The 26677-nt window shown below is 55.7% G+C and overlaps 1 protein-coding gene across 4 annotated transcripts in view; it reads right to left on the bottom strand.

Annotated features, from left to right (window-relative positions):
* Positions 1–26677, bottom strand: part of ECE1 (endothelin converting enzyme 1) — a 105796-nt gene that overhangs the window by 14293 nt on the left and 64826 nt on the right. For all 4 annotated transcript variants that reach the window (XM_075906542.2, XM_075906541.2, XM_075906543.2 and 1 more), the window contains exons 5-11: positions 10509–10633; positions 8359–8505; positions 8117–8182; positions 6207–6398; positions 4394–4536; positions 2045–2159; positions 526–636 (exon numbers count right to left, since the gene is read on the bottom strand). In XM_075906542.2, the coding sequence (XP_075762657.2) occupies positions 526–636; positions 2045–2159; positions 4394–4536; positions 6207–6398; positions 8117–8182; positions 8359–8505; positions 10509–10633 (899 nt within the window). The remainder of the gene's footprint in view (positions 1–525; positions 637–2044; positions 2160–4393; positions 4537–6206; positions 6399–8116; positions 8183–8358; positions 8506–10508; positions 10634–26677) is intronic.

Below are 26677 nucleotides of genomic sequence, written 5' to 3'. Positions count from 1 at the left end.
GTAACTCTCTGTATAACCTTGGGCCAGTTGTGTCCATTTGTACCTCAGTTTCCCCATCCAGAAAATGGCCAGAGCTCCGTGTAAAGTGCTATAGAAATACTAGGGATTCTTTTTCCCCACTATACAGAAGGTTTGGTGATGGAAGGACTACACAGAAGTCAGCTATTGGAGCTGCGATTTATTCAGGGCACACCACCTGCCACCCAAGACAAAGGCATTTACGGGGTCAGCACTTTGCTGTTGTTTGAAGCTTTAAACACCATGTTGGGGGAGTCTCAATTTTACAAGTAGGGTGCCTGGAGAGACAGAAAGTCAATCCAGCTTGAGATTGCTCCCTACCGGCCTGCTAACCGGCCCTGTAACCCGCCAACCTGCAAACCGGCCCTGTAACCCGCCAGCCTGCAAACCGGCCCTGTAACCCGCCAACCTGCAAACCGGCCCTGTAACCCGCCAGCCTGCAAATTGGCCCTGTAACCCGCAGGCCTGCAAGCCGGCCCTGTAACCCGCTGGGAGGTGGGGACTTACTATTTTCTTGCTGTCCTCTGCAAAAGTGGCTTTAACAAACATGGCTCCCAGCGCAAAGCCCAGGTTGTTGTCAGTGTCGCTGACGCAGAACTTCCAGCGTGGCAGGCAGGTCTGTGGGGGAGAAGAGACAATGGTTAAACCAGTCCTGCCAGACACAGCTCCGTGCGAGGGGCCTCTGGCATGGGGGGGGTTAAATGAGGGGAGCTTTCAGTGCAATGCTACAGGGGCACTGCTGAGCCAAGCCATGGGAGGAGGGGCACAGAAGGAGGGCTCTGTGGGTGGGAAGAGTGTGTGGGGACAGGACCCTCGTGCATGCGTGTGCATGTGCACGTGCACGAGCGTGCATTCAAGCGTGGAAGGAACACTGCTTAGCCAAGCCAGGAAGCAGAGGGAATCTCCCCTCCCACTCTCCTTTTAGACATGAGGCTTCAGAGAGACTCCCATCATGGAAGCCTGATAAAGCCTCTTTCGCCTGCTGCCCCGTTCCCTCCCTCACCCCCAGGAGGCCAGGGAGTGCCTGCCCTGCAGGACCACGTGAGGGTCAGAGGCCCCCTCTTGGCACTTCCTGCCCCCTCCGACCCGGCGCCTTGTCCCAGTGCACTGAGGGCCCATTTCCTGGGATTGAAAGGCAGCTCCTATCTCAGCCTGATAAGAGCAACAGAGCAGGCAGCCAGGGTGGAGCTGCAGCTGGGCCGGGCTAGGCCAGACGGACAAATACCTCTTCCCTCTTCCCGCCGACTGGCCTGGGACAGGCTGGGGCTCCACTAGGAGGGGGTGAAGCTCTGGGATGGGTTCCCTAGGGAGGGGGTGGAGTCTCCATCCCTAGGGGTGTTTAAGTCCCGGCTTGACAAAGCCCTGGGTGGGTTGATTTAGTTGGGTTGGTCCAGCCTTGGGCAGGGGGCTGGACTGGATGACTCCTGAGGTCTCCTCCAGCCCTGGGATTCTAGGATTGCAGCGAGGGGAGTGGGCTAGGAAGCTGTTTCACAGGCTGGCTGGAGGGAGCCCCCCGGTGACGTTCGGCAGCTCCCCACATCACAGATCTCGGGGCGGGGGTGGGGATGCTGCTAGCTGCAGCCAGCTGGATCCATGTGGGAAACAACTGGGATGTGTGAGGTGAGGGGGGCCTGAAGCAGAGGCCAGGCACCCACCCAAACGCTGCAAGTCTGGGGCCAGCACGCTCCATGTGCTGCCCTGTGCCAGGCCTGGCCACAGCGGGGAGGAAAGGGAGGGACGTCTGCCCTTCCCTCCAGGCCAACACCTTGTAGCCCTGCCAGATAAGAAGGGCAGCCCCACGGGAACAGACAACCCATGTCTCCTCCCACTGAAGCTGCGTGGGACCCCGCCATCGCCTGGGAAATGGGAGCCCTTTGGAGCGACCCAATAGGCTGCAGGAAAGCAGCCCGGGAGAGCCGAAGCTAGGAGGCACCATGACTTGGGGCTGGGGACTGGCCTGCCCTGGGCAGAGACCATGCTTTGTCGTGTATTTCCTCCCTCGTGTGCCCCCTTCCCGCAGACTCGCCTTCTTGGTCCCATACATGACTTCCATGAACTTCTCCTCTGCATCCTGGAAGCGCTGGTCCAGGAAGGAGCTGGTTTTCCTCACGAGGTTCCAGATCATGTAGTTGTTGAGGAGGCTGCCGCGGAGAACAGCAAATAAAAAGATTTGCTAAAAAATATGGAAGATCCCAACTGTTGTCTGGAACCGAGTTCCCCCGACTTTGTCATTCTGGCCCCACTGAGATCAGCAATCGGGTACCTGCAACAGGGTGCTAGCAATCACCCAGTGACCCACAGCACCAGCGCCCATTGGGAGGGCTGGATTTAAGGATGGGAGCTCCCCATTAGCAGATCAGACTGGGGCAGGGAAGCTAATGAGTTAATGATCCCCATTAGCAAGGAGGCTGGATAAAAAACATAGGACAGAAGTGCCAGGATGGGGGAGAAGCAGGAGGAATTGGGGTCAGCAGGGCCTAACCAAGGGGAGCTCTCTGGAAAGAGACACCGGGGGGTCAGAACGTTGAGACATGGCGTGTGAAGGTGGGGAGACGCTGATGTGTACGCCTGGAGGGGGTAAAACACTGCAAATAAATGACAAAGCAGGGTTTGCGAGCAAGAAGCCTTCACATCTGCAGTCAGACGTTCGGCTGAATGCGCTTTCTCAGCTCCGTGCAGACAGCCGGCAGAGCAGACCTGATCGAATTGCCCAATAACCACAAGAGCCGTTAGGGGACGAGGGTGCCGGGCCACGCTTGCTGCTGACAAAGCTCGGTCCTAGCTCCCCAGGTTAGCATCTATAGTTACACAGGTATGCCCATGAGAGTGGACACAGCTGAGACATCCCACCATCCCCTAGGGTGGCCAAGGGCACTGCCTCTGAGACCCCATTTTATACACCAGCACAAACAAGTTACATATTGCCCCTCTGAGGTAGTGAGTTTGATCAAACCCTCTCCAGCCACGACACCCTCCTCCTGACCGTATCTGTGGGAGGGTCAGCGTGTTCCTGTTCCCACTGGGGGTGTGACTACTGTACTGGTACAGGGCGTTCTGCTACCCAGCACTGCACCCTGTGTGCAGAGCCCAGCATGTCTCTGCAACATGTGCGCTTGTTTCTGCAGTCCCAGCCCTGCTCTCGACAGACTCGGTGAACTGGCTCGCAGGCAGAGTCTGGCCTCGGCTCACAGCTGGGCTTTTGCTAACTTGGCTTGCCCACTACGTCAGCTCCGGCCTCTGACACAAGGGCTTACAACTCTACTCTGCCGTGGTCTGTGTGAAGCAGAGAGGGCAGGCGCATGGGGTGGCCTGGCCTGGTATCGAATGTCCGCAGGTGGGACTTCTGCTCTGATACACAGCACTGCAGAGACAGTGGGGTGCAAAGGGTGTACACTGGCGCAGACAAGAGGAACCCAGAAGCGCCAATTTCAGCACAGGCAGAACTGGGCACCTGGGCTTGGCAGTCTATCCAAGCAACCTCTTGATAAGCAGGAGCTGGCTTTTCCTGTCTCCCTCGCCCACACGCAGCCTCCACATGCACCGAGCACTCAGGCAGCACTGTGAACGGTTGCACGGACTCCTGCGCTCTGGCTGTCCACAGCCTGGTCTATGCTACGAAGTTAGGTCGACTCAGCTGTGTTGCTCAGGTGGGTGAAAAATCCACACCCATGAGGGGCATGGTTAAGCCAGCCCTAGTCCTGGTATAGGCAGCGCTAGGTCAATGGAAGAGGTGGATTGTGGGAGAATGCCTCTTGTCGCTGTCAGCAGTCACACGGAAACACTGCAGCGGCGCAGCTGGGGCACTGTAGCATTTTAAGGGTGGATAAAGCCAGTATCCCAAGAGGCTGTGGCAGGAGAATTCAGGGTAGTGTAGACACAGCCTAATGTCAGCAAACGTACGTCGCTCGGGGATGTGACTATTTCTCCCACTGGCCTAAGCTCTAGCGTGCACAGCTCTGCGTCAGCTTCTCCTGCCCAAACAGCTCCCATCTGTCACTGGGGGTGGAGTCATTAGGTTCCTCGCTCCTGTCGGCCTAGAGCAGCTACCCAGGAGACCTGACAATGGGGTGCCGCTATAAGCTCCCTAGCGCAGACAGAGCGTGTGGCTGTGGGGGAGCCTCCCCCCACGACCTAGAGGCTGCCGTTTGCCGAAGTGGGTTGCTTCCGGCGATGGGGGAACGCTCCCCAATGGCGTGTGCGGCAGCGGTGCACCTGCAGACTCCCCCTGAGCGCACTCGCTCCACAACCCCTCTGGTGAGGGGGAGAGGTGACGGGTGAGAGCAGCACCCTGCCCTAAGCCTTTCTTGGTGCATGGAGTGGATTCTGCGGGGGGTGTCCTCTCCCAGCATCGCCACACGGAGGTAAGAGCTCTCACCATCTGTCCGTGGCTTGGATGAGGTTGGACACTTGCTCCAAGTATTCTCTGGCATAGAGCACCACTGGCTCGGACTCATTGAGCTCCACGGGGTAGAACACGGCAGTGAGGAAAGGAATCCAATCGATAGCCGGCGCCACGTTCTGGAAGAGAGGCAGGTAAAAGCTGAATGTCCGTCCCGGGAGACACAGCGCACAGGAGGCAGGGCTGTTACCGGGACCATGTCTCGGGCAGCTGCGATCCCCGCCTTATGGACCCTGTAAATAGCCCTTCCCGCCAAGACTTGGCTTCAAGTACGTTTTAACATCAGCTGCACGATGAGTGTCAGGTCTGGGAGGCAGGAACCCACAGCTGCGGGTGGCTCTTACTTTGAGACCGCCCTGTCTTGCCGGTAGGGTCAGACGGACTTGGCTGCTCCAGGGTCTTGAGCTGAGCTCGCGGGACCCCTCAGGGAGGAACCTGCAGTGGTGAGCAACTTCAGCGAGGAATGGCCCCTGGCATGCTGCCAGGGCACGCCAGAGAGATGTGTTATCGACTGCTCCTGCTCTACGCTCCTGGGGACCCCGATTAGCCCTGTGTGCCTGGGGTCAGCCTGTGCAGAGATGCAGGCTATTACCCCTCGCCAGCGAGACACAGGCCCCCCACCATAGAATGGGCGAGTCGGGATTTGCAGCCATTGCTACAGGTGGCAGGGGGCAGAATGGTTTCCTCTCGTGATCCCTCAAAAGAGAGAAGAGAGGTACCAGATCCAGAATGGAGGGAACGGCGCGCTCACAGTGACAAATGGCGGAAACCTCGTCCCACTCCTCCAGGAATAACGACTGTAGCGGTGCCCCCTGTTGCCCCGTTACTGAGGACTGGACCTGGAACCTCTTCAGCCAAGCAAGTTCCTACACCTGGAGTAAAAGGAGCCGACTCCTAATCTTTACAGAGTGGCCCGGCCCCTGGCAGGGCCTGAGTTGCACTGCGCCAGTGCAGGCTGCGGGGCTCCTGACCTCCTCAGCAGCATCCTCGTCTAGGATGCACATTTCACTCGTCAGACACGGGGAACGCAGTGAGCTCTCACCTGAGAAGGGCTGCTCTGTGCTATCCTTCAGGGAGGGAGTGGGGATGTAAGAGGGGGCTCCTGGCTGGGGAGCTGTGGATACTGTTCTGGGGGTGGGGACAGCACGCGGTGCTCTCCCCACCCCCGGCCAGGGGCCACAGAGACATGCCAGCAGCTGGCTGCTTCCGAGAGCGGCACGAAGCCATGGCATGCAGGCAGCCGGATCGAAGATCGTAATCAACTGCCAGAGGCTCCAGGATCAACCAGTCCGTCACGACGGTCCGGCTGGAGACCACTGATTATGGATTTAATTTTGCACGGTCTCCCTGCAGCCCTGCCTTAATCCGGCCTTGTACCCAGCTGTTAGTAACAAAGCTTGAAACCAAATCTCCTGTGCCTGGATGCTTCTACCCCCCAACAGAGACAACTAACATCTGCACGTGGGGACGCTGGCGCTGAGCTCTGAGGGGGCCACGCGCTGGGAGCTAGGAGGGATTACGGCCTCCCTCGGCGTCTAGCAGTCACAGCTGCTTCTGGGTACACGAACACAATCTGCCCGCCGGTTTCTGAGCCGAAGAGAAGCTGCTTGCGTGGCTCCCGGCTTGCACGGTGCACGTTCCGCAGCACTGCTCCCTCAGCACAGCAGGGACACTTCGGCATTGGCAAAGTGGCGGTGGCAGGCTGCCGGCATCATGGTCGATATGTAGCCCCGCCCCCTTCCCCCAGCTGAGCTTTTCCGCCTCCCCTGCTGCCTAGGCCCGGCCTTACCTGGAGCTCTCGGGCTGTGACCTTGTGGTAGATCACTTCCTCGTCCCTGCGCTTCTCCTGAGGGATGGTGATGTTGGCCAGCGCTGTCTCAAAGTCCAGGATCTGCTGCATCTGCTGCCGGGTGGCCTCCTCATCTTCCCCCCCCAGGAGCATGCCCAGCCGCACCATGTAGTTCAGGTACCCGGCCAGCACCTAGACGCCAAGGAGAAAGCAAGACGGGGATTGGCGCTGCTGCTAGTCGCTGCTCCTGGCTGGGAAAGACACGAGGGAAAGGCCGGAATTCGCTCCCCGGGGTTCAGCCTGCAGCTACTCACCTGGAGCAGCCCTGCCAGGACAGGCCGGCGGGGCGCTGAGCAATGCGGAGACTCTGCCTGGCCTACGCTGAATCGATTATCCAGCGAGGCTGGAAATAACCCGCCCTGGGTCACTCCTGTGCTCGCCCCCGGTTAGATGACTCTCCCAGTGAGGGAAGTGAATGGTTAACCAGTTAACCAGTAAACCTCACCTTTAATGGATGAAACTTACTGGCTACGGCTAACCAGTGGAGGATGGAGCAGGCGGGCAGTGGACTGGGATTGGGACGCCGGAGCCCTTCACCTGCCCTCCCCTTTAATCAGTTAACTGACTAAACTATGTGTTCAACTGGTTAACCAATCAAATGGGATTTTACATCCCTGCTTCCGGCTCAGGGCAAGCGTTTGCCTCCTGCGCGGTGCCCAGCAGACAGAGCGCCGTCCGCTCTCCTGCACCCCCCTCGGCACACCCGCCAGTCCTGACCACAGGAGACAGCTCGCCATGGCAGGGGACTCGCTCGCTCCAGCCCCACAGTGCGCAGGCAAGTCAGAGACACATAGAGGGGCAGATGCTGCCGTTTTTGCATCTCTTCGGAAGCGGATCCGTGTGCACAAGGCTAACGTTTCCCAAGGGTCTGCTTTACAGGCCACTCAAGGGGAGCCACAGGAAAGCCCCACTCACCCACGGAGACCAAGCACATTGAAAGGCATCCTTGCTAGCCTGCTTGCCTCTCCCTTTTCATTTCAGCCCCGCTCGCTCCTGAGCACAGAGCAGAGGGAGAACCGCAGCAGTGACGCGGATAGTGCGTGGCGGCTACGAAGGGAGCGGCCTGACCGGACAAGAAGACGTGACAGGCGGCTGGCCCCCGGGTTTACTACGGACCAATCCCCAACTCATCCAACCAAGGCACGGTAAGCTGGGTGAAGGGACGGATCATTCGAGGGTGTGGGGTGAAGGGAGGAAGCAGCCCGGGGCAGAAGCCTTTTGGCGCCCATGGGTAGACGGGTTACGGGCGGAGTGACCCCCGTCTACCGCGTCGGGGCGCGAGCAAGCCCCGACGCTTAGGGCCCCGGGCTGGGACCCGGAGAGAGGGCGGGACCGGGTCCCCCTTCCTCCCCCGAAGGAGCATTCAGCTCCGAGCAACGCCGGCTTGGGCGCATAGCAGGAACAAGCCGCACACCTCCCGTAGGTGGAGGTTGGACCGAGGGGCTCAGGCCCCATCCCGCAGGGACGGGTAATGACTGTAGGGTCCGCTGACCACCCCCTTCCTTCTCGGGACGGGGGTGATCGCACCTGATTGCCCGGGCTTCCAACCTGCAGCCCGGCCGCAAGAGAGACGAAAAGAGGTGAAGGGGTCCACCGAGCCCCCCTCTCGGCCCGGGAGGGGGTGATCGCACCCCTCACTCCTCACAGCCAGAATCGTGTCCCCCCTCCACTCCCAGTAGGAAAGTGTCACTGAGGCTGGCTCCTGTGCAGAGAACAAAGGTGAGTAACCTACAGAGATTTTCTGGCGCTCAGACACATGGATATTGCAGGGAAGAGTGGGACGGAGCCCCCTGATTTGCTATACGGCGCCCGTGCTGCAAGCGAGGCCGTGAGAGGAGATGGACGCTTACCTTCTCGTTCTCCGTTTTGTTCAGGTAGTAATCTCTGGAAGGGAGGCCGAGTCCCGACTGGTCCACCTGTAGAGTAGACGGAGCAGGAGTGAACATGGCGCCCAGCAGAGAGAAAGGCAAGGTGTGGCTATGGGACATGCTCTCCCCACGGGGGTACTGCTGAGGTACCCCAGTGAAACACGCCCATGCGGAGTGAGGAAAGGTGCCGGAACCGTCTCCCGGGAGCCAGGCTGTCTGCTCACCTGGATGACGTTGCTGTTGGAGTTCTTGGAGTCGGCGCTCACGTAGACAGAGAAGAAGGGGGAGGTGTGGTAGTGCGCCGTGACCTCCTGCAGTGTCTTGTTGAAGTTCTCTTTGTTCCAGGGGCTTGTGATATTCCAGCCACCGAGCTGAGAAAAGAGGAGCCCAGAAAGAGGGTGAAGACAGAGCCCTAGAGGTGCAGAGGAGGGGGACTTGTTTCCCGGGAAGGAGATGGCGCCAGAGGCTGGCTGCACTGCCTACAGCTGCGCAAAGGAGGCAGACTCATGGACGTGTGGATCCAACACGGGCTGTGCACTGGAGTTCGACCAGCCAGCGCGGTGCTTTCTGCCTTGAGCAGTCTGCAGCCTGACCCCTCGCCTGCTCCTGCCTTCCTACGCCAAGCAGCGGGTCTTGACAAACGAACAACGGTCCAGCCTGCAACTCTCCAAGGAAGGGACACGCTGAGTCAGGGCGTACAGCGCTCTGCTCCCAACTCTCCAGAGCCAGCCGAGGGGCGCCCGACATCAGTAGCGCCCGGGGATCCCTCCCTCTGATTAGCTACTTTTCCTCTTGCCCACCTCCCAAGCCATGCAGGGCTCGGAGCAGTGGAGCTCGGTGGGCAGGGCCGGGTCGACCCAGCTGGGAGATGACAGTGGAGCGGAGCAGGCGGCTGGGTCGCTCTGCTTCCCATTGGTGCAGAGTGCAGGGGGCCCCGTCCCCTGCTGCCACCCTGTCCAGGCCCCTCAGTAATCCCCTGGGTCACATCTCTCGGGGGAGGGGCTTTGGGGAGGTGCAATGCGGGCGGGAGGGGGTGGAGCAGGCTCAGGAGAAGGGGTGGAGTGGGGGTGGAGCAGGGGCAGGAAGAGATGGGAGGAGGCGGGGTCTGCAGCAGGGAGGGGTTGCCCCCGGCCCCACAGTCCTGACCAGATCTTACACAATTCCAGAGGCCCAGCTGGCTTGTGGAGGCACTGACCCCAAGAGTGGCAAATCTAACAGTGAGTGTCGGACCCCAGGCACGTGCACGAGCTCAGAGCTTCATTTGCATCCAGGCCCGTAGGTTAACTCAGGGTATGTCTACACTACCCCCCTAGTTCGAACTAGCGGGGTAATGTAGGCATACCGCACTTGCAAATGAAGCCCGGGATTTGAATTTCCCGGGCTTCATTTGCATAAGCCGGGCGCCGCCATTTTTAAATCCTGGCTGCTTCGAACCCCGTGCCGCGCAGCTACATGCAGCACGAACTAGGTAGTTCGGACTAGGCTTCCTAGTTCGAACTACTGTTACTCCTCATTCCACGAGGAGTAACGGTAGTTCGAACTAGGAAGACTAGTCCGAACTACCTAGTTCGTGCCGCGTGTAGCCACGCGGCACGGGGTTCGAAGCAGCCAGGATTTAAAAATGGCGGCGCCCGGCTTATGCAAATGAAGCCCGGGAAATTCAAATCCCGGGCTTCATTTGCAAGTGCGGTATGCCTACATTACCCCGCTAGTTCGAACTAGGGGGGTAGTGTAGACATACCCTAAGTAACTAGGCAGGCTAGACCAGCCTTTCCTTTCTAATTAGCACTGGCTCTGCGGCGTGAGGACACACACGGACTGCTCAGAACAGCACCCCCTTGGCTTTGCTGGAGAGAGTCCATGTCTGACGTGGCCCTGAGCACTGAAGATCCTGGGTGAAATTTCCAGAGGACACTGAGCTGCCCTTTGTGCCAAGCCCCAGGGTCAATCAATGGCAGCAAGGCACCTATGTGCCAGGCGTGACTTTCAGAACCTTCCTCCCGCTTTGCATGCAGCCTGGGCAGCAGACAGGAAGATGCAGATGCCCTGACCCGAGGTTACTCATGGGTAGCCCTGTAGGAGGTGGCCTCCCTTGGGTAGAATGGCCCATCTAGGGCCTCAACCCAACTCTGTGATACCGGGGTGAGACAGACGTTCCCATTCCAGGCCATTTACCCTGCACTGCACGATTATCAGAGACGCAAATGGCCGTCGTGGGTTTACATCCAGAATGGGACTAAACACGGCGTCTGTGGCAGAGGGAGCATCCAGGAGCCGCTGTGGGAACCTGCAGCCGCGTCAGGCCCAGCGTCAGGGCCGTGGGACCTGGTGTGTGCATGGGGGAGGCCAGACTCCTTTGAATGGAGGATTTTACCTTCTCAATCAGCTCCATCAGCGGCTTGGCCTTCAACTCCTCGATCTTGGTCTCATTCATGCAGGACAGGTAGTAGCGCTGGGCCTTGCGCTCGGCCTCGCTCGACACGTTTGCTGTTGTGTTTTCTGTAAGAGAAGCCCAGCAGGGAGACTCCATGTGAGCCAGAGGAGGGATGCACGTTCTGTGCAGGAGGGACGGCCTGCGCTTTGTAAGGAAAGCAGGGATTAACCAGCAATGGAGGAGGTGCCAGGCTCTGTGGCCCCACGGCAGGCCTGGGGATCGGAACGGCCGGGCTGTCGAAGCTCAGCCCTGCCCATATTGAGCATGGAAGGGAGGCGGTCTCCCCTAGGGCTACTAGGTGTCTGGTTTTTTACTGCAATGCCTGGTTAAGAAGGGACCCTGGCAGCTCCAATCGGCATCACTGATGGGGCCATTAAAAGTTCAGTTGGTGGCACAGATTAACTCCCTGCCTGGCTCTGCGCAGCTCCACTGACGCTGTTGGCATCTCCATCTGGCTCCTAGGTGGAGAGATGGCCAATGGGGCTCTGCTTGCTGCTCCCACCCCAAGCACCAGATAAGCAGCTCCCATTGGTCGGGAACTGTGCCCAATGGGAGCTGAGGAGGCGTGGCCAGAGCCGCATGGTCACGTCTTGGCCTGGAAACCAGAAGGAGATGCTAGCAGCTTCTCAGGAACTGCCTGAGACCCCACTCTTGGTACTACCCTGCACCCCAACCCCCGCCTCAATTTTGAACCCCCTTCTGCATCTCACACCCTGGCCCAAGCCTAGAGCCTGCACCCCCAGCCAGAGCTCCCTGCCCCCTGGCACCTCAACCCCTTGCCCCAGCCTGTAGCACTCTCCTGCCCCCCAAACCCTTCATGTCCATCCCCAGCCTAGCGCTCACACCCCCAGCCGGAGTCATCCCCCGCCCTGCAGCCCAGCCCCAGCCAAGAGCCTCCTCCTGCATCCCAAGCCTCTCATCCCTGGCCCCACCCCAGAGAAAATGAGGAGTGAGCAAGGTGGGGAAGAGTGAGTGATGGGGGAGGGGGAAGGTACAGGGTCTTAGAGAAAAGGCAGGGCTTGGGGGGGGGGGAGAATATTTGGTTGCCTGCAGATAGACAGCTGGCAGCTCCAGCCTCCCCGCACGGTCTCTCTGAAGAGCTCCCTCAGTCCAATGTATTGTAATGGAAGGACAGTATATCCCCCCTTCCCCCCGCTGTCCACACTGCTATCTTTGAGGCATTGGCAGTACTGCTGTTCCCAGAGGGAAGACTCTCTGCTTCCCACAGGACATCTGTGATTTGCTGCCCCCTCTCCCCGCCCCCGCATCGTCCCCTTCCTCCAGCTTCAAAGACTGACACTTGAGAAAACAACCACCTTTGCTCCCACAGGCCTCGCCTGCACTAAGCGTTTTTGAAGCCCTCTGGCTCCCTTCCTGTAGTTCACTGGGAATCCCCGGTGGCTTGGAGCCATCCCAGTGGGATCTCTCTGTCCCAGGGATGGCCTGCCAACCAAAGGAAGCCAGCTCACAGCAGCCCTATGTGCTGAGAGCGGCAGGGACAGGAGCAGCCAAACACAAGAGCAGAGGTTATTCGAATCCCCCAGATGCTCCCAGGACCCCATTCTCATCTCGGTTTCTAGACAGCTAGAACATGCTAGAAAAAATCATGGAGGGGATCCTCAAGGAATCCATTTTGAAGCAGTGGGAAGAGGGGAAAGTGATCAGGAATAGTCAACATAGATTCACCAGAAGCAAGTCAGGCCTGACCAATCTGATTAGCTTCTACGGCAAGGGAACTGGCTCTGTGGACATGGGGAAGGCGGTGGATGTGATATATCTTGACTTTAGCAAAGCTTTCGATACAGTCTCCCACAATATTCTTGCCAGCAAGTGAAGGAAGTATAGATTGCATAAATGAACTGTAAGGTGGATAGAAAGCTGGCTAGACTGTCGGGCCCAACGGGTAGTGAGCAACGGCTCGATGTCTGGTTGGCGGTCAATTTCAAGCAGGGTGCCCCAAGGATCAGTTGTAGGTTTTGCTCAACATCTTTATTAATGCCCTGGATAAGGAAATGTATTGCACCCTCAGCAAGTTTGCAGATGACACTAAACGGGGAGAGAGAGATACATTGGAGGGCAGATTGATCTAGACAAATTGGAGGATTGGGGAAAAAGAAATCTGATGAGGTTCAACAAAGACAAGTGCAGAGTCCTGCCCTTGGGATGGAAGAATCCCGAGCATTGTTACAGGCTGGGGACTGAATGGCTAAGCAGCAGTTCAGCAGAAAAGGACCTGGGGATGACAGTGGATGAGAAGCTGGATATAAGTCAATAGTGCGACCTTGTAGCCAAGAAGGCTAATGGCATATTAGGATGCTTTCAGCACTGGTGAGGCCACATCTGGAGTATTGCATCCAGTTCTGGGCCCCTCACTACAGAAAGGATGTGGACGCATTCGAGAGGGTCCAGCAGAGGGCAACCAAAATGATGAGGGGACTGGAACACTTGACCTACAAGGAGAGGCTGAGGGATTTGGGCTTATTTAGTCTGCAGAAGAGAAGAGTGAGGGGGGATTTGAGAGCAGCCTTCAACTACCAAAGGGAGGTTCCAAAGAGGCTGGCGAGAGGCTGTTCTCAGTGGTGGCAGATGGCAGAATGAGGAGCAAGGGCCTCAAGTCAAAGTGGGGGAGATCTAGGTTGGATATTAGAGAAAACTCTTTCCCTAGGCAGGTGGGGAAGCGCTGAGCTGGGTTCCCTGGGGAGGGGGTGGAATCTCCATCCCTAGAAGTTTTTAAGTCCCGACTTGACAAAGCCCTGGCTGGGATGACTGCGTTGGGGTCGGTCCTGATGTGGGCAGGGGGCTGGACTCGATGACTCCTGAGGTCTCTGCCTGCCCTGGGATTCTATGAGTCTATGATTCTATCCCCAGCTGAAGCCTCCGCACTCCGGGTGCCACTGTGTCCCTTATGGGCCCTCTGTGGCCAGAGCCGAGGGGGAAATGAGAGTGCGAAGACCGTGCTGGTTGGACAGTTGGGCAGATGGACCCGGGTCAGTGGCTGGGCTTGGCACACATGCAACCCTGGCAGCGCTTCAGGTGACTCTTGGCTTGTAGACAGGCGGCTAGAAGAGCCTTCTCTGCGCTCCCCAGAAGGCAGGCCCGCCGACAGGGTAGGGCTGGGGGGAGACGGGAAAGGGAGCCCAGCGCTTTGGTGGTGGCCAGGAGCCCCGGGCCCTTGACAGTGGCCGTGGGAGCGCCACACCGCACGCTCTGGCGGCTCTGCGGGCCAGCAGCGGTGGGCTTGCTGGGCTGTCCCAGCCCCTTCCCTTCTGCTCCGCTCCTTTTAGGCGCAAAGAGCTTTCCTCCCCCCAACCTCCGCCGCTGCCCGGGGCCCGGCAATCCTGTGGGCTCCCCTGCCAGGTGGAGCTGGGCGAAGGTCAGTAGCTGGACGGTGCATTTTGCATAACAGCGCGAGCAAGAGGCTGCTTGTTCAGAAACGTTTGCAACAGGCAGACCCTGGCAAAGGGAGCGGAAGACACTGTTGAGAAGCCCCTTCTGGCTGGCAACTTGCTGGGCTCCTGCAAAAGAGAGGGCGGGCCACCTGACTCCGGTCTCCTCTTGTGTACCGGAAACGAAGGCGCCCATGTTCAAATCTCTTAGAAGGCCCCTCGCTGGGCGCCCATAGAACAGGCAACATCAAAGGCAGCATCTTACACTGGGAAGGAGACCAGGGTGACTTCCTGCTCTGCCATGGGCCTCTGCTCCAAACCCATCTACCCCTGGCGCTGCAGGCTGGTCTGGCATGAGCTGCCGTGTGACGTCTCCCTGAGGATCCCGTCGCGGCAGAGGCCAGAGCAGGTGAACGGCACGTGGGACCCTGTGTGACTGGAGGGGCTGGAGGAGTGCACTGTGACAGAGGGACGGGACGTCGCCTTGCCAGGGTCTCAGGCTGTGGGGGGATGAAATGCTTTGAGAAGAGGCAGGGGGAGGCCTCGCAGCAGCTGGGCTGATGGAGTAGGCTCCACCTGGAACAAAGCCAGGCTGGGGAGCGTGAGAGGGGCTGGCCTGGCTGCCGTGCTCTGACCTGCTGCCCCTGCATTGGGGGGGAGCTTGGCTCCATTCCTGGCTGGGGGTGGCCTCATTTTGCGACTGTCCTTGACCAAAGGCCTTGGCAAGGAACTGTCTATTGGGGCTCGATTTCCTCCTGCAGCGGAGTCTCGTCTTCAGAGAGAATCCAGTCCCTTGGCCACCAACGCTTCAGCAGCTACGGCAACGGCTCCCCCTCTCGCTGCCCCTCAGCTCTGCCAGCCGATGGTAGCTAGATGCTCCACCTCCCGGACCTGGCACGCCAATCCCTCCACCTCCCAGCCCCAGTGGCCCCAGCACCCCCGCTCTGCCTCCTGCCCCCCGCTCTGCCTCCCGCCCCCAGCAGCCCAATTCCCCAGCACCCCCGCTCTGCCTCCCGCCCACATGCTCAGGGTTTAGCTGATCGCCATATTTGGGGTCGGGAAGGAATTTTCCTCCAGGGTAGATTGGCAGAGACCCTGGAGGTTTTTCGCCTTCCTCTGTAACATGGGGCACAGATCACAGCTGGAGGATTCTCTGCATCTTGGGGTCTTCAAACTATTTGAAGGCTTCACTATCTGAGCTATAGGTGAGAGGATTATTCTAGGAGGGGTGGGTGAGATTCTGTGGCCTGCACTGTGCAGGGGGTCGGACTAGACGATCATAATGGTCCCTTCTGACCTTAAAGTCTATGAGTCTATGAGCCCAGTTCCCCAGCACCTCCGCTCTGCCTCCCGCCCCCGGCAGCCCAGTCCTTCAGCCCTTGCAGAGGGATCAGGCTGCCAGGGCCGGGCCCCGGGGGGAGGATCGGGCTGCTGGGGCCGGGCAGTGGAGTGGACGCCCTGGGCCTGGCCCTTGCTGACCACAGGTTTTGTCCTCTGGAGCTGAAGGCCAGGAGCCTGTGGCAGGTGGCGCGGGGGCAGGGAGGTACCCAGGCTGCACAGTGGCAGAGCTCTCTCCCTGGGCTGGAAGGACGCCAGGGAGCTGGCACATCTGAGCACCAGGAAAAGGAAACCCCCATCCACTCGCATGAGCTGGAGAGAGCCAGAGCCAGAGCCAGGAAAGGCCTTGGTTGCCATGGGAACAGCACCGGGCCCAAACCAGCTTCTTTGCTGGGGAAGGGGCAATCAGGGGAGCTCCCTGCGGGCGCCATTCGAGTGGTGGGGGCTCACTTTCGTGCTGGAAGTCTGCTCACCTAGCCCGGGGTGCGACCAACCTCTTGGACCTTTCACTCTGGCCCTCGAGCCCCAGCGGGGCAGAGGCTTGTGCATGCATGTGCGGCTCCACACGGCTCCTGGAAGCTGAGGCAGCCGGGGGGCCCGCACACTGCCCTGCCCCAAATGCCAGCCCTGCAGCTCCCATTGGCTGGGAACCTGCGTGCAGATGGGGCAGCACACAGAGCCACCTGGCTGTGCCTCCATGTGGGAGCACAGGGGGACATGCCACTGCTCCCCAGGAGCGGCTTGAGGCACCCGAGCCCCACCCCATGCCACGGCAAGCTTCCTGCCTGTCGTGGGCCACGTTGTGCCCTGGAAGTGGCCACCAGGAAAGGAAGTGGCCACCAGCAGGTCCAACTCTTAGGCGGAGGCGGACATGTCACGGACCATGAAATCTGGTATTCTGTGTGCAGCTCTGTCATTCATGCTTAAATTTGACGCTTTATGCCTAGGTCTTAAAAAAGACACTAATTACCTTACCCATTACAAAGATAGCTTCCCCAATTATCACCTCTAATATCATTAGCTCACAGACATTTACCTCCCCCCGTCATCCCCCTTCTGTTCTGAAATTTGATTTGTCCTTTTCATATGTGTTCATTTTTTTAATTGTATCCTTTGGTATATATGGTTGTGCCAATTTTCTTCCACTATTTGATCTGAGGAAGTGGGTCTGGCCCATGAAAGCTCATCACCTAATAAACCATCTTGTTAGTCTTTCAAGTGCTACATAGTCCTGTGTTTTGTTTCTCGACCCAGATGGCACTTTTAACAGCCATTCAGCTTGGGTGTAATATGTGATGAGCTCAGAAGCTGGGAGATTGAGAAGCAGTAAACAGGGGGAATAGCTCAGTGCTTTGAGCATTGGCCTGCTAAACCCACGGTGGTGAGTTCAATCCTTACAGAGGCCATTTAGGAATTTGGGGCAAAAAATTGTCAGGGATGGTACTTGGTCCTGCTGTGAAGATAAGGGACTGGACTCGACCTTCAAGGTCCCTTCCAGTTCTAGGACATAGGCAATCACCATTATAATAGTTAATTGGTGTCCTCCAGAGGCCACCCAGCAGCTGCTCCACAGGTCTGCGAGGGCAGTAGGGTTTGCCTGTTGCCCCCCACCCTGGGGCTGTTCTGGAATATAACTGTCCCTGCTATCAGAGCTTCCCATTCTGTTTTATGAGAAACAATCGAATTCCAGGCACATCCCATTGTCCTGGCACAACCCCACCCTGGCCTTGCTTTAAGTTAGGGTAGGAGGGAGCTGCCTACCGAATGTGGTGGCCCTAGCTCTTCCCGTTTGAGAGTTCTTGAACAGACAGACTCCAGACTGGACGGACAGACGCAGATAAAATCCAGGGCTTCTCTCAGCTAATTAGTAAGGTACCTTTCAAAAAACTAGAGTTTTCAAGAACCTAAGTAGCACCTGAATGTAACATAAGAATGGCCAGACTGGGTCCGACCAAAGGTCTATCCAGCCCAGTGTCCTGTCTGCCCACAGTGGCTAATACCAGATGCCCCAGAGGGAGGGATCACAACAGGTAATCCTCACGAGATCCCTCCCCTGTCACCAGAGAAACAGAGGCTGGGGACACCATTCCTACCCATCCTGGCTAATAGCCATTCATGGACCTAACCTCCATGAATCATGGTTAAAATCCCCCTGGAATCCCAGTTAAAATCCCCGTCTCCCCCAAAAATCTGCACTGGCCCTGCTGTTCATCCGCTGCTGGAGATGCCACGGGGCAGTCGAAGCTCAGTAATTCCAAACTGTCCAAGCGGGCTGCTCATTTGTGCCTGTGACTTGCCCAGTCCTAGGTCCCCCCACTGCAGACGAGGAAAGCAAAAGCCCTTTCCCAGAATCCCTTGAAGGTTCTGCAGATGGGCAGGCTGCCTTTGCTGAACTGACTGTCAATGGGCTGGGCTCCTGGGGTTTGGTTTCCTTGCAGCTCTCACTCACTCACATAACAAGATCCACAGGTCTGCCAGCTGCTCCTTGAAAGACAGATAATCAACTCTGCCTCTGGCCAGAGCAAGAGACTTGGGCAGGCCTTGAAAAAGAAGCCATAAAAGGGCAGGTCAGCTCTGAGCAGCCATCCATCCACTCCTCAAAGGGCCATCTCCCTCAGACTTAGGGCTGACAGTCTGGGCAGCTTTACAGGCTGTTGGAATCCACCAGGGAACATCCTTTGAGTAATCCAACCTTCCTTAAAATTAAATGGACAAAGCACTAGACCGCGCTCAATAGAGATCAATTTTGCACTGACCTTTCTGGACTGGACACGTGGCGTGGCCCAACAGATGTTCTCTGACTCTAACTTCTACAATCTGTTACCGTTCCCTCCCCTAAAACTCCATCACCCTACAGCCTACATCTCAGGGGGGAGGACCCAGAGGCAAGACCTACTGAACGCAGGACCGCAGCCTGCACAGCAGTGATGCTGTCCACTAGGATTTCCACGTATCTTTCGAACAGAACGTAAGCTCCTACTGCAATGTGGTGGCCAAGAGCACTAACCGACTCTTTCAATGTCTCAAAATGCAGCGAGTCAGAGCTGAGAGGTAATTTCACCTCTCTATACAGCAGTACTGAGACTGAATGGTGCATCCAATTCTGGTGCCCATGTTTTAAAAAGAATATTGACACATTGGGAGAGGCTATAGAGAAGAACAACAGAAATGATTAGAAACAGGAGTACGATGCCTTACAAGGAGAGAAGGAAGGAGCCCCACCTGTTCTGCTTATGAAAAAGAAGTGACTTGATATGAACAGCTTCACAAGAAGAAAGCGCCAGCTACTAAAAGGCTTTTTAGTCTAGCGGAAGGCAGAACAGATGTAATTGACTTTAAATTAAATCCAGATGCATTCAGGTAAGAAATATGGTGCACACGTTTAACAAGCAGGGTGATTAACCACTGGCACCAACTCCAAAAGGGAGTGGTGGATTCTCCGATTTTAGTTTGAAAATCTGTATCCATTCTAGAAGATGCTTTAGTTAAACCCAAATTTGGGGGCTCATTATAGGGATAACTGAATGAAATTCTCTGGCGAGTGGGATGCAAGAAGTCAGACCTGCTGATCTAATGCTCCCTTCTGGCCTGAATTCTACAAAAGTAACTTTACTGGCTATAGTGCAGTAAAGGCTGATGTAACACAGTCAGTTTGGCTCCAAATCCCTTTAGAAACTGCCTCACACTCACCCATCTGTTAGTAGGACAGACTCTCAGCAACGAGGACAGTTAGGGGAGGGGAAGAAAAGGTATCAAAAAGGAGATGAACGATAGTGAATGTAAATGATTTAAATGCCCCCCAGCCCTCCTTTAAGGAGAAGAGAAGATTTTATGTGCTGCAATTATGGGAAACATTGAATTTAAGAAAATAAAGATACAATGGAGGTTGTAGAGCAAGACAAATAATAATAATTAACAATCTTTATATATGCTATTCTATTCTATTTAATACAATTAACAAAACAGTTACGGCTACGTTTGCTTGCAATATAGGATTCAGTCACTAGATGGCTCTGTGCGATGCTCAGTGTACCAAACAAGATGCCAAGGTCCTGGTAAACAACAGAGACAAAGCTGGAACCCAGACTGCAGCAGGGCCCACGCTCTGGCCCTAGCACCCCGCAGACTATAGCGCCCCATCACAGAAGAGTGCAGAGCAGTGCTCCATTGGCAGTTCAAAGTGGCCCTGAGCTGTAGCTGGGATCCAGTCCCCTTTGAACCTCTTGGCCCCCGGGCAGTTGCCCACTTTGTCTCCTTCCTCTGTCCCCAGGCCTGCCAGGCTGGTAGAAGCTTGATTGTGTAGAAGGGAGGTTGTTGCTACGTTCTATATCTCCACAGAGCACTATGCAGCAAAGAACTCACATGGCTTTGCGCATGCCTCAGCCTGGAACAGTCATGCATCAGCCAGGGATATAAGAGCCAAGGCGAGTCAATGCCTTTCCTGGGTCTTACTGCTCCATCTCTTCCCATCCCTATTCTGACGGTTCCTGCAGGCTCCCACAGCAGGATCTAAAAGCTGAAAAGTGAAAAGGCTTCCAGCTTGCCAGAGCTATTAGCATAACACTAAACATGTGAAAGAGCCAGTAAGTGGCAATGAAGCCATTTACCAGGCATGTGCCAACCCAGTGGTATATACTAAGGTGTTAAAATGTGTTTAATTAAGTAACCCTGTAACTGCTGTTGGCTCCTGCCTATTCCCAGCCACCTCGTATGCTGTTTCCTCTGATACAGCGGCAGCAGTGTGGGGGTGGGGACACATCAGTTAACTGTTTATGTGGTTACACTTTCACATCCCTAATATATACTGTGAATTTCTGAATTTACTGACAAGCACAGTGGTGCATTACTGTCATATATCCACAGGGCCTTAGCTTAAAATTTGCTTTAAATATTTTGTTGCTGAACATTCTAAAAATCACATCTCTAAAAAAAATCCTTGTGTAGATTTTGCACAATCTTGAATTAGCAGTCTAGTTAAGATAGCTGATTCAAAGTGGGAGGAGTGCTCCAGTCAATGCCGGTAACCCTACTTTCACGAGGAGAAAGGGAAGTCAAAGAACTTCCTGCAGCATAGACAGCCCCGACAGCACCAAAAGCCGAGTTATGCTACTTCAACTTCAGCTACGTAATTAACGTGGCTGAAGTTGCGTATCTTAAATTGACCTTGTCCTTTAAGTGTAGATGTACCCCCAGATAGCTGGACAAATGAGTTCCCCTTTATTTCTGATCTCAGTTTAAGAGAACCAAAATCTGTACCTTAATGAGATATAAAATCCTTTGTTACACCTAAAATCTTTGGAAACATATTTTTAACATAAACATATGGTGAAATTTCATAAACATGCCTATTGTTATGGAAATCACAACAAATAACTTCTAAAAGCAACAAACTTTATTATGAACACATTAAACCGCTCTGATTGATTAATTTAAAATAATGTCTTTGTTCCAGTTTGTTAAACATTTTAATAATCTGGAATGATTATTTTAGGAAGGCTTAAGAGTACACTTACAATATAAAATCAGATTAGAAATACTGATTTCAGAAAAGAGAAGAGTTGCATTATTTGTTCCATAATATTTAATGTTGTACTCACCAGGACAGCTGATTTCCCTTGCTCCAAAATTTTTGCAAATAAATCTCTAACTAACTTCCGGGTATATATAAAAAACCCGTGACTGACATTTTTTATTCCCAAATGTAGTGTTTTTAATTAGGTACCTTCTGCATGTCCAGTCTTCACAATCTGGTCTGCAGTGAAAAGCATGCTCCGTTTTTTAGAACATAAGAACTGCCATACTGGGTCAGACCAGAGGTCCATCTAGTCCAGTAGTCTGTCTGCTGACAGTGGCCAGTAACCAGGTGCCCCAGAGGAGGTGGACCGAAGACAACGATCAAGCGATTTGTCTCCTGCCATCCACCTCCATCCTTTGACAAACAGAGGCCAGGGGCACCATTCCTTACCCCCTGGATAATAGCCTTTTATGGACCTAACCTCCATGTATTTATCTAGCTCTTTTTTAAACTCTGTTATAGTCCTAGCTTTCACAGCCTCCTCTGGCAAGGAGTTCCACAGGTTGACTGTGCGCTGTGTGAAGAACTTTCGCTTATTAGTTTTAAACCTGCTACCCATTAATTTCATTTGGTGTCCTCTAGTTCTTATATTATGGGAACAAGTAAATAACTTTTCTTTATTCACCCTCTCCACACCACTCATGATTTTATATACCTCTATCATATCCCCCCTCAGTCTCCTTTTTTCTAAACTGAAAAGTCCCAGTCTCTTTAGCATCTCCTCATACGGGACCCGTTCCAAACCCCTAATCATTTTAGTTGCTCTTTTCTGAACCTTTTCTAATGCAAAAATATTTTTTTTGAGGTTAGGAGACCACATCTGTACACAGTATTCAAGATGTGGGCGTACTATAGTTTTATATAGGGGCAGTAAGATATTCTTTGTCTTATTTTCTATCCCTTTCTTAATAATTCCTAATATCCTATTTGCTTTTTGACTGCTGCTGCATACTGCGTGGACATTTTCAGAGAGCTATCCACGATACCTCCAAGATCTCTTTCCTGATTAGTTGTAGCCAGATTAGCCCCCATCATACTGTATGTATAGTTGGGGTTATTTTTTCAAATGTGCATTACTTTACACTTATCCACATGAAATTTCATTTGCCATTTTGTTGCCCAATCACTCAGTTTGGTGAGATCTTTTTGAAGTTCTTCGCAGTCTGCTTTGGTCTTGACTATCTTGACTATCGTCCGCAAACTTTGCCACCTCACTGCTTACCCCTTTCTCTAGATCGTTTATGAATAAGTTGAATAGAATTGGTCCTAGGACTGACCCTTGGGGAACACCACTAGTTACCCCTCTCCATTCTGAAAATTTACCATTCATTCCTACCCTTTGCTTCCTGTCTTTTAACCAGTTCTCAGTCCATGAAAGGACCTTCCCTCTTATCCCATGGCAACCTAATCTACACAAGAGCCTTTGGTGAGGGACCTTGTCAAAGGCTTTCTGGAAATCTAAGTACACTATATCCACTGGATCCCCCTTGTCTTTCTTTTTTGGAAAGAAATTGTAGAAGAGTGGGTTTTTTTCAAATTTTTAGAACATAAGAACGGCCTACATTTGGGCTTCAGGAATTTGGCTGGAAGGGATGAGCAGGGAGGGGGAGGCCAGGGAAGAGGCAGACAGTGGTGGGGGAGGGGGAGCAGAGCCAAAGGCCCAGCTTTACCCACTGCCCATGCAGCTTGTGTACAAAAATCCACTCAAACAGAATAAAATGCTGTGGCTTACTGGAACTCTGTGGGAGCAGAGTCGGCATGCGCTCACTCCTCCCCCTTCCCATGTGGCTAGTGGCCTCAGCTGGGATAATTTCCTAGTGGCTAATCCCAGCCACAGAATTGGGTTCCCAAGCCAGCTCTGATTTCCTACCGGTTTCACTGCGAGCTGAAACTTCATCTCAGGCCACCCTGATGTTCCTGCCATGATGGCTTGTGCAGGGTGGGGGTCCCTAAAGTGCTTTCGATTTGGGAGGCGTCTCTTGCCAAGCCCCCAGAAGCCACAGAGCACCATCGGGGCGAGCAACTGTCCTGGGATAGCACTGGGAGCTTTGTCGCCAGCACACGTGTTTGTTATTAGCACTGCTGGTTTCATTTAACATTAGCAGGTCAGATTTCTCTGATGCCTGCCATCGCCCTGGGACGTCAGAGCTAAGGCTTTGCTCCGGGGTGCGGCACAGTTTGGTCTTAGATTACAGACCTGCAGAGATTCCACAGACCCCAGAGGGGGCAGCTGGAGCCAGTCTGCCGGGTTTCCCTTTCCCAGTCCTGTACAGAAACGCTCTGCTTGCTGCCATTCCCTTTGCAGCCCCGTCTGGGTGTGGAAGTGAGGCCGTGGCCCGGGCAAACGGTGCCCTCGCAGGCGGCAGCAGATCAGAGACTGGCGGAGCACAGCCCTGCACCTCACCTCTCCAAGGAAGCAAAAACTACCTCACTTCCTGCCGCTAAGCCTGCTCCTCTGAGCCAACAGCCCTGCAAGGACCCGGCTGCCTGCGCAAACACTGCCTCCCTCACCGCCCCAGCTGGGCAGCGGGTGTTTCCCATGCAGGGCTCTCTCTGCTAACGGGAGCCTCCTCCCCCGCCGCAGACAGCACTTTCTGCTGGTTGAAAGTCACCTCCCTGTTTTCCCTTGGCAGCCCGACTCTGAGCTCCCCCCCGGCTCAGAAAGCTACCTCTGGCCAGGAGCAGCAGCCCACAGCAACATGATGGGCAGTCCCAAAGGCAGGCGGGACCTTTGAGCCGGCCCAGGTTCATGCCAGGTAGAGCCAGGCTGGAGGGATACACGTCCCCACCTCCATATCCCCCGCAGGGTCTGGCTGCAAACGTAACCCCCCGAGGGGGCTGGCCGGGGCCGCTCCTTGGGACAGATGGCAGCTGTGCTGCCACTAGAGAGCTGAGCTTCCTCTGGCCTCCAGCCCACTGCGGGGCCAGGTGTTTCTTGCCAGCACTCGCTGCAGTTTGCGCTCATTGACCCAGCGGTTCTCAGGCAGGGGCAGGAGCAGCACATGGGGTGGGGGCACGAAGGGTCACATGCCCCCATTGCCATGGCAAGGAGGCCAGCATAAGCGCCTAAGAACTGTCAGATGGGGTCAGAGCAAAGGTCCATCTGGCCCAGTGTCCTGTCTGCCCACAGTGCCCAAGGCCAGGCGCCCCAGAGGGAATGAACAGAACAGGCAATCACCCAGTGATCCCTACCCCGTCGCCCATTCCCAGCCCTGACAGACAGAGGCCAGGGACGCCATCCCTGCCCATCCTGGCTGACAAACATTGATGAACCAAACCTCCATGAATGTATCTAGCGCTTTTGTGAACCCTGGTAAAGTTCTGGTTTTCAGAACATCCTCTGGCGAGGAGTTCCACAGGCCGACCGTGCGCTACGTGAAGGAAAACTTCCTCTTGTGTGTTTTAAACCAGATACCTAGCCCCAAGCAGTAAAGGCTGGGGGCTCCCACGCTCACTGGCAGTGGTGGGATGTGGAGTGACCTGGTCCCCAACTGCTCTGCTCCCCGAGCTCGCAGCTGCATCACATGGGGGGTGGGGGTGTGTGTCAGGAAGCAAAGCGATGTGGTTGAGAGAGGGCCGAGTGGATCCCGCTGGGGTCAAGTAGCTACACTTCCTGCAGCTGTCTGTGCGTGCCAGGGCGGGGCACAGCACTGCTGCCAGCAGGAGGCCCCTCCGCCCCTGCTAGGCCACGCTGCTCAGGAGAAGGGGCTCAGGGAAGGGATGGAGGGGGAGGGGTTTGGGCAGGGCCCGGGGTGGAGTGGGGGTGGGAAGAGGTGGGGCCCTCTCCTGGGCTAGGGGTGGCGCAGGGAGATGTCACATGACCCCCCTCTCTTGAGTCCCTCCCCAGCAGTCGCCATGGACTTGGGGTATGAATTTCCCTGGGGCATGTAGAGGTCTCTCAGGGGACACAGCAACTCGCCGAGAGATGAGCCTAGCTTTGCAACAGGCGACAGCAAAGCCCTCGGGAAGTCAGGCCAAACTAACATTTCATGCCGACAGTGCCGTATTTATACCACGCCGTATCCTCCACACTGAAATACGAGTACACTAGTTACATTCCCATTCGTTGCACGTCCGACCTCCCTCTGCCTTTCCCTTAGGAATTCCCCACCCCCCTCCCACTGCAAGTTACCCCCACCCCGGGCAAGGCTGCGTCACAGAAGGGGGGTGTGCGCAGAGCCAGGGCGGCGAGGGCTGTAGGGAAGCAGGCGTGTAAGAGGGGCCCTCTCCCCAGCATGTGGCATTTCTCCTCCACTCCCCAGGACACCTCCGTGGCCTGGCAGCGAGGCTGCAGAAAGGGCTGTAAGACAGGAGTTAGTGCCCCCCGGAGAAGCCCTGCTCCCAACGCAGGAGCTGTGGGGGGCAAGCTGAAGTCGGGTGCAGGTAGCCAGCGAAAAGGGGCCGTGACCAGGGTGGATCTGTGCCCTGGATGTTTCTGCTCCTACAAAGAAAGCCGTGCGGTATTGAAGCAGTCACAGGTTGGCGCAGCCCCAGCGCCACATGATCTGCCCCCAAATCCGAACCAGGGGAGACCTAAGCAGCCTTCCTCTGACCCTGCCCCCACACAGAGCATGGGGCATTAGCCTGGGAGAGGCTCTAGGTTTATACACAAGGAGCTCAGTCCAAGGGATGTGTGCGGGGGCAGGCCCTGCCAAGGGGGCTGGTATGAGGAGCTGAAAATAATGGTACTGTCCAGTCTTTCCAGGTGTCCCAGGAGCACGTCCCCGCATGGGGCCCTGCGGCCATCCAGGGGAGTCCTGCAACGCCCACCCCAGGCGCTCAGGCTGACACAGCGTGGCCTTCCACGGGGCCACTGAACTGCAGCTCTGCGTGGGGTGAGAGACATGGGGCTCTGCCTGGGCCACATGCCAAGAGGCTTCCGTAGCCGGGAGGGTCTGCACGGCCCGCAGAGCCTGGCCTGGATTGTTATGCCCCTTGAATCAGGTTGGCAGCTTCCCCATTCAGCTCCCACCATGGTCCATGAAACAAAGAGATTCTCTGCAGCAAGGGGGCGGGGCCTCAGACTTGCTGTGCAAACTCTCCTCCTAGACAAAGCCAAGAGCAGAAAGGTCAAAAATCCCGGGGGCGTAAAGCAGGAGGAAGTGTGGGGAGGTCTGGTTTGTGGCTGAGCCCACAGATGCCACGTCTGAGCCGGGGGATCACGAGCTGCCCTGGCTGGAGCAGGCACAGGAAAGAAACTAACCCCCCGCCCCCGGGGGCCTGTGGCAACTGCTCGTTTAACATGTGAGCAGGGAAGTGCCCCCGTTCCAAGGAGTCAGAGGACAAAGCCCCGGCAGAGCTACTGAGCGCGGCTCAGGGGAGCACCATGTCTTATGGGACCCCCCCACAAGCCCTTGCTCTTCAACACTACCATCGGGGGCAGGGCGCTGCTCCCCTGCAGCTCAGCACCCCACAGAGGGGCTATGTCTACACTACAGGGTTTCTGCGCAAAAACCCGCAGAGCGTCCACACCTCAAGCGCGTTTTTGTGCAAGAAAATCTACAGTCAATCGACAAAACAGAGGGGTTTTTGCGGTGCAGGTAAACCTCCTTCTACGAGGCATCACTCCTTTCTGCACAAGAGTTCTTGCACAAAAAGGTGTGTGAGGACACTCAACAGGGGTTTCTTGCACAAAAAGAACCTGTCACAAAAAGCACAGGTGCTCTGATGGCCGTTCTGTGAATTCTGGGAATGGCCATCAGAGCTTTCTTGCGCAAGAGCGTCCATGCAGTGTGACACTCCCGTGCGTAAAAGCACATTTTGCGATGCGCTTTTGAGGTGTGGATGCACTTTTGCGCAAGATGATTTTT

The sequence above is a fragment of the Pelodiscus sinensis genome, chromosome 24 (genome assembly GCF_052426305.1).
Source record: "Pelodiscus sinensis isolate ZL-2025 chromosome 24, ASM5242630v1, whole genome shotgun sequence".
NCBI lineage: Eukaryota > Metazoa > Chordata > Testudines > Trionychidae > Pelodiscus > Pelodiscus sinensis.
Note: the sequence above shows the minus strand (reverse complement) of the source record. Positions and strands in the feature narration are given on the sequence as shown.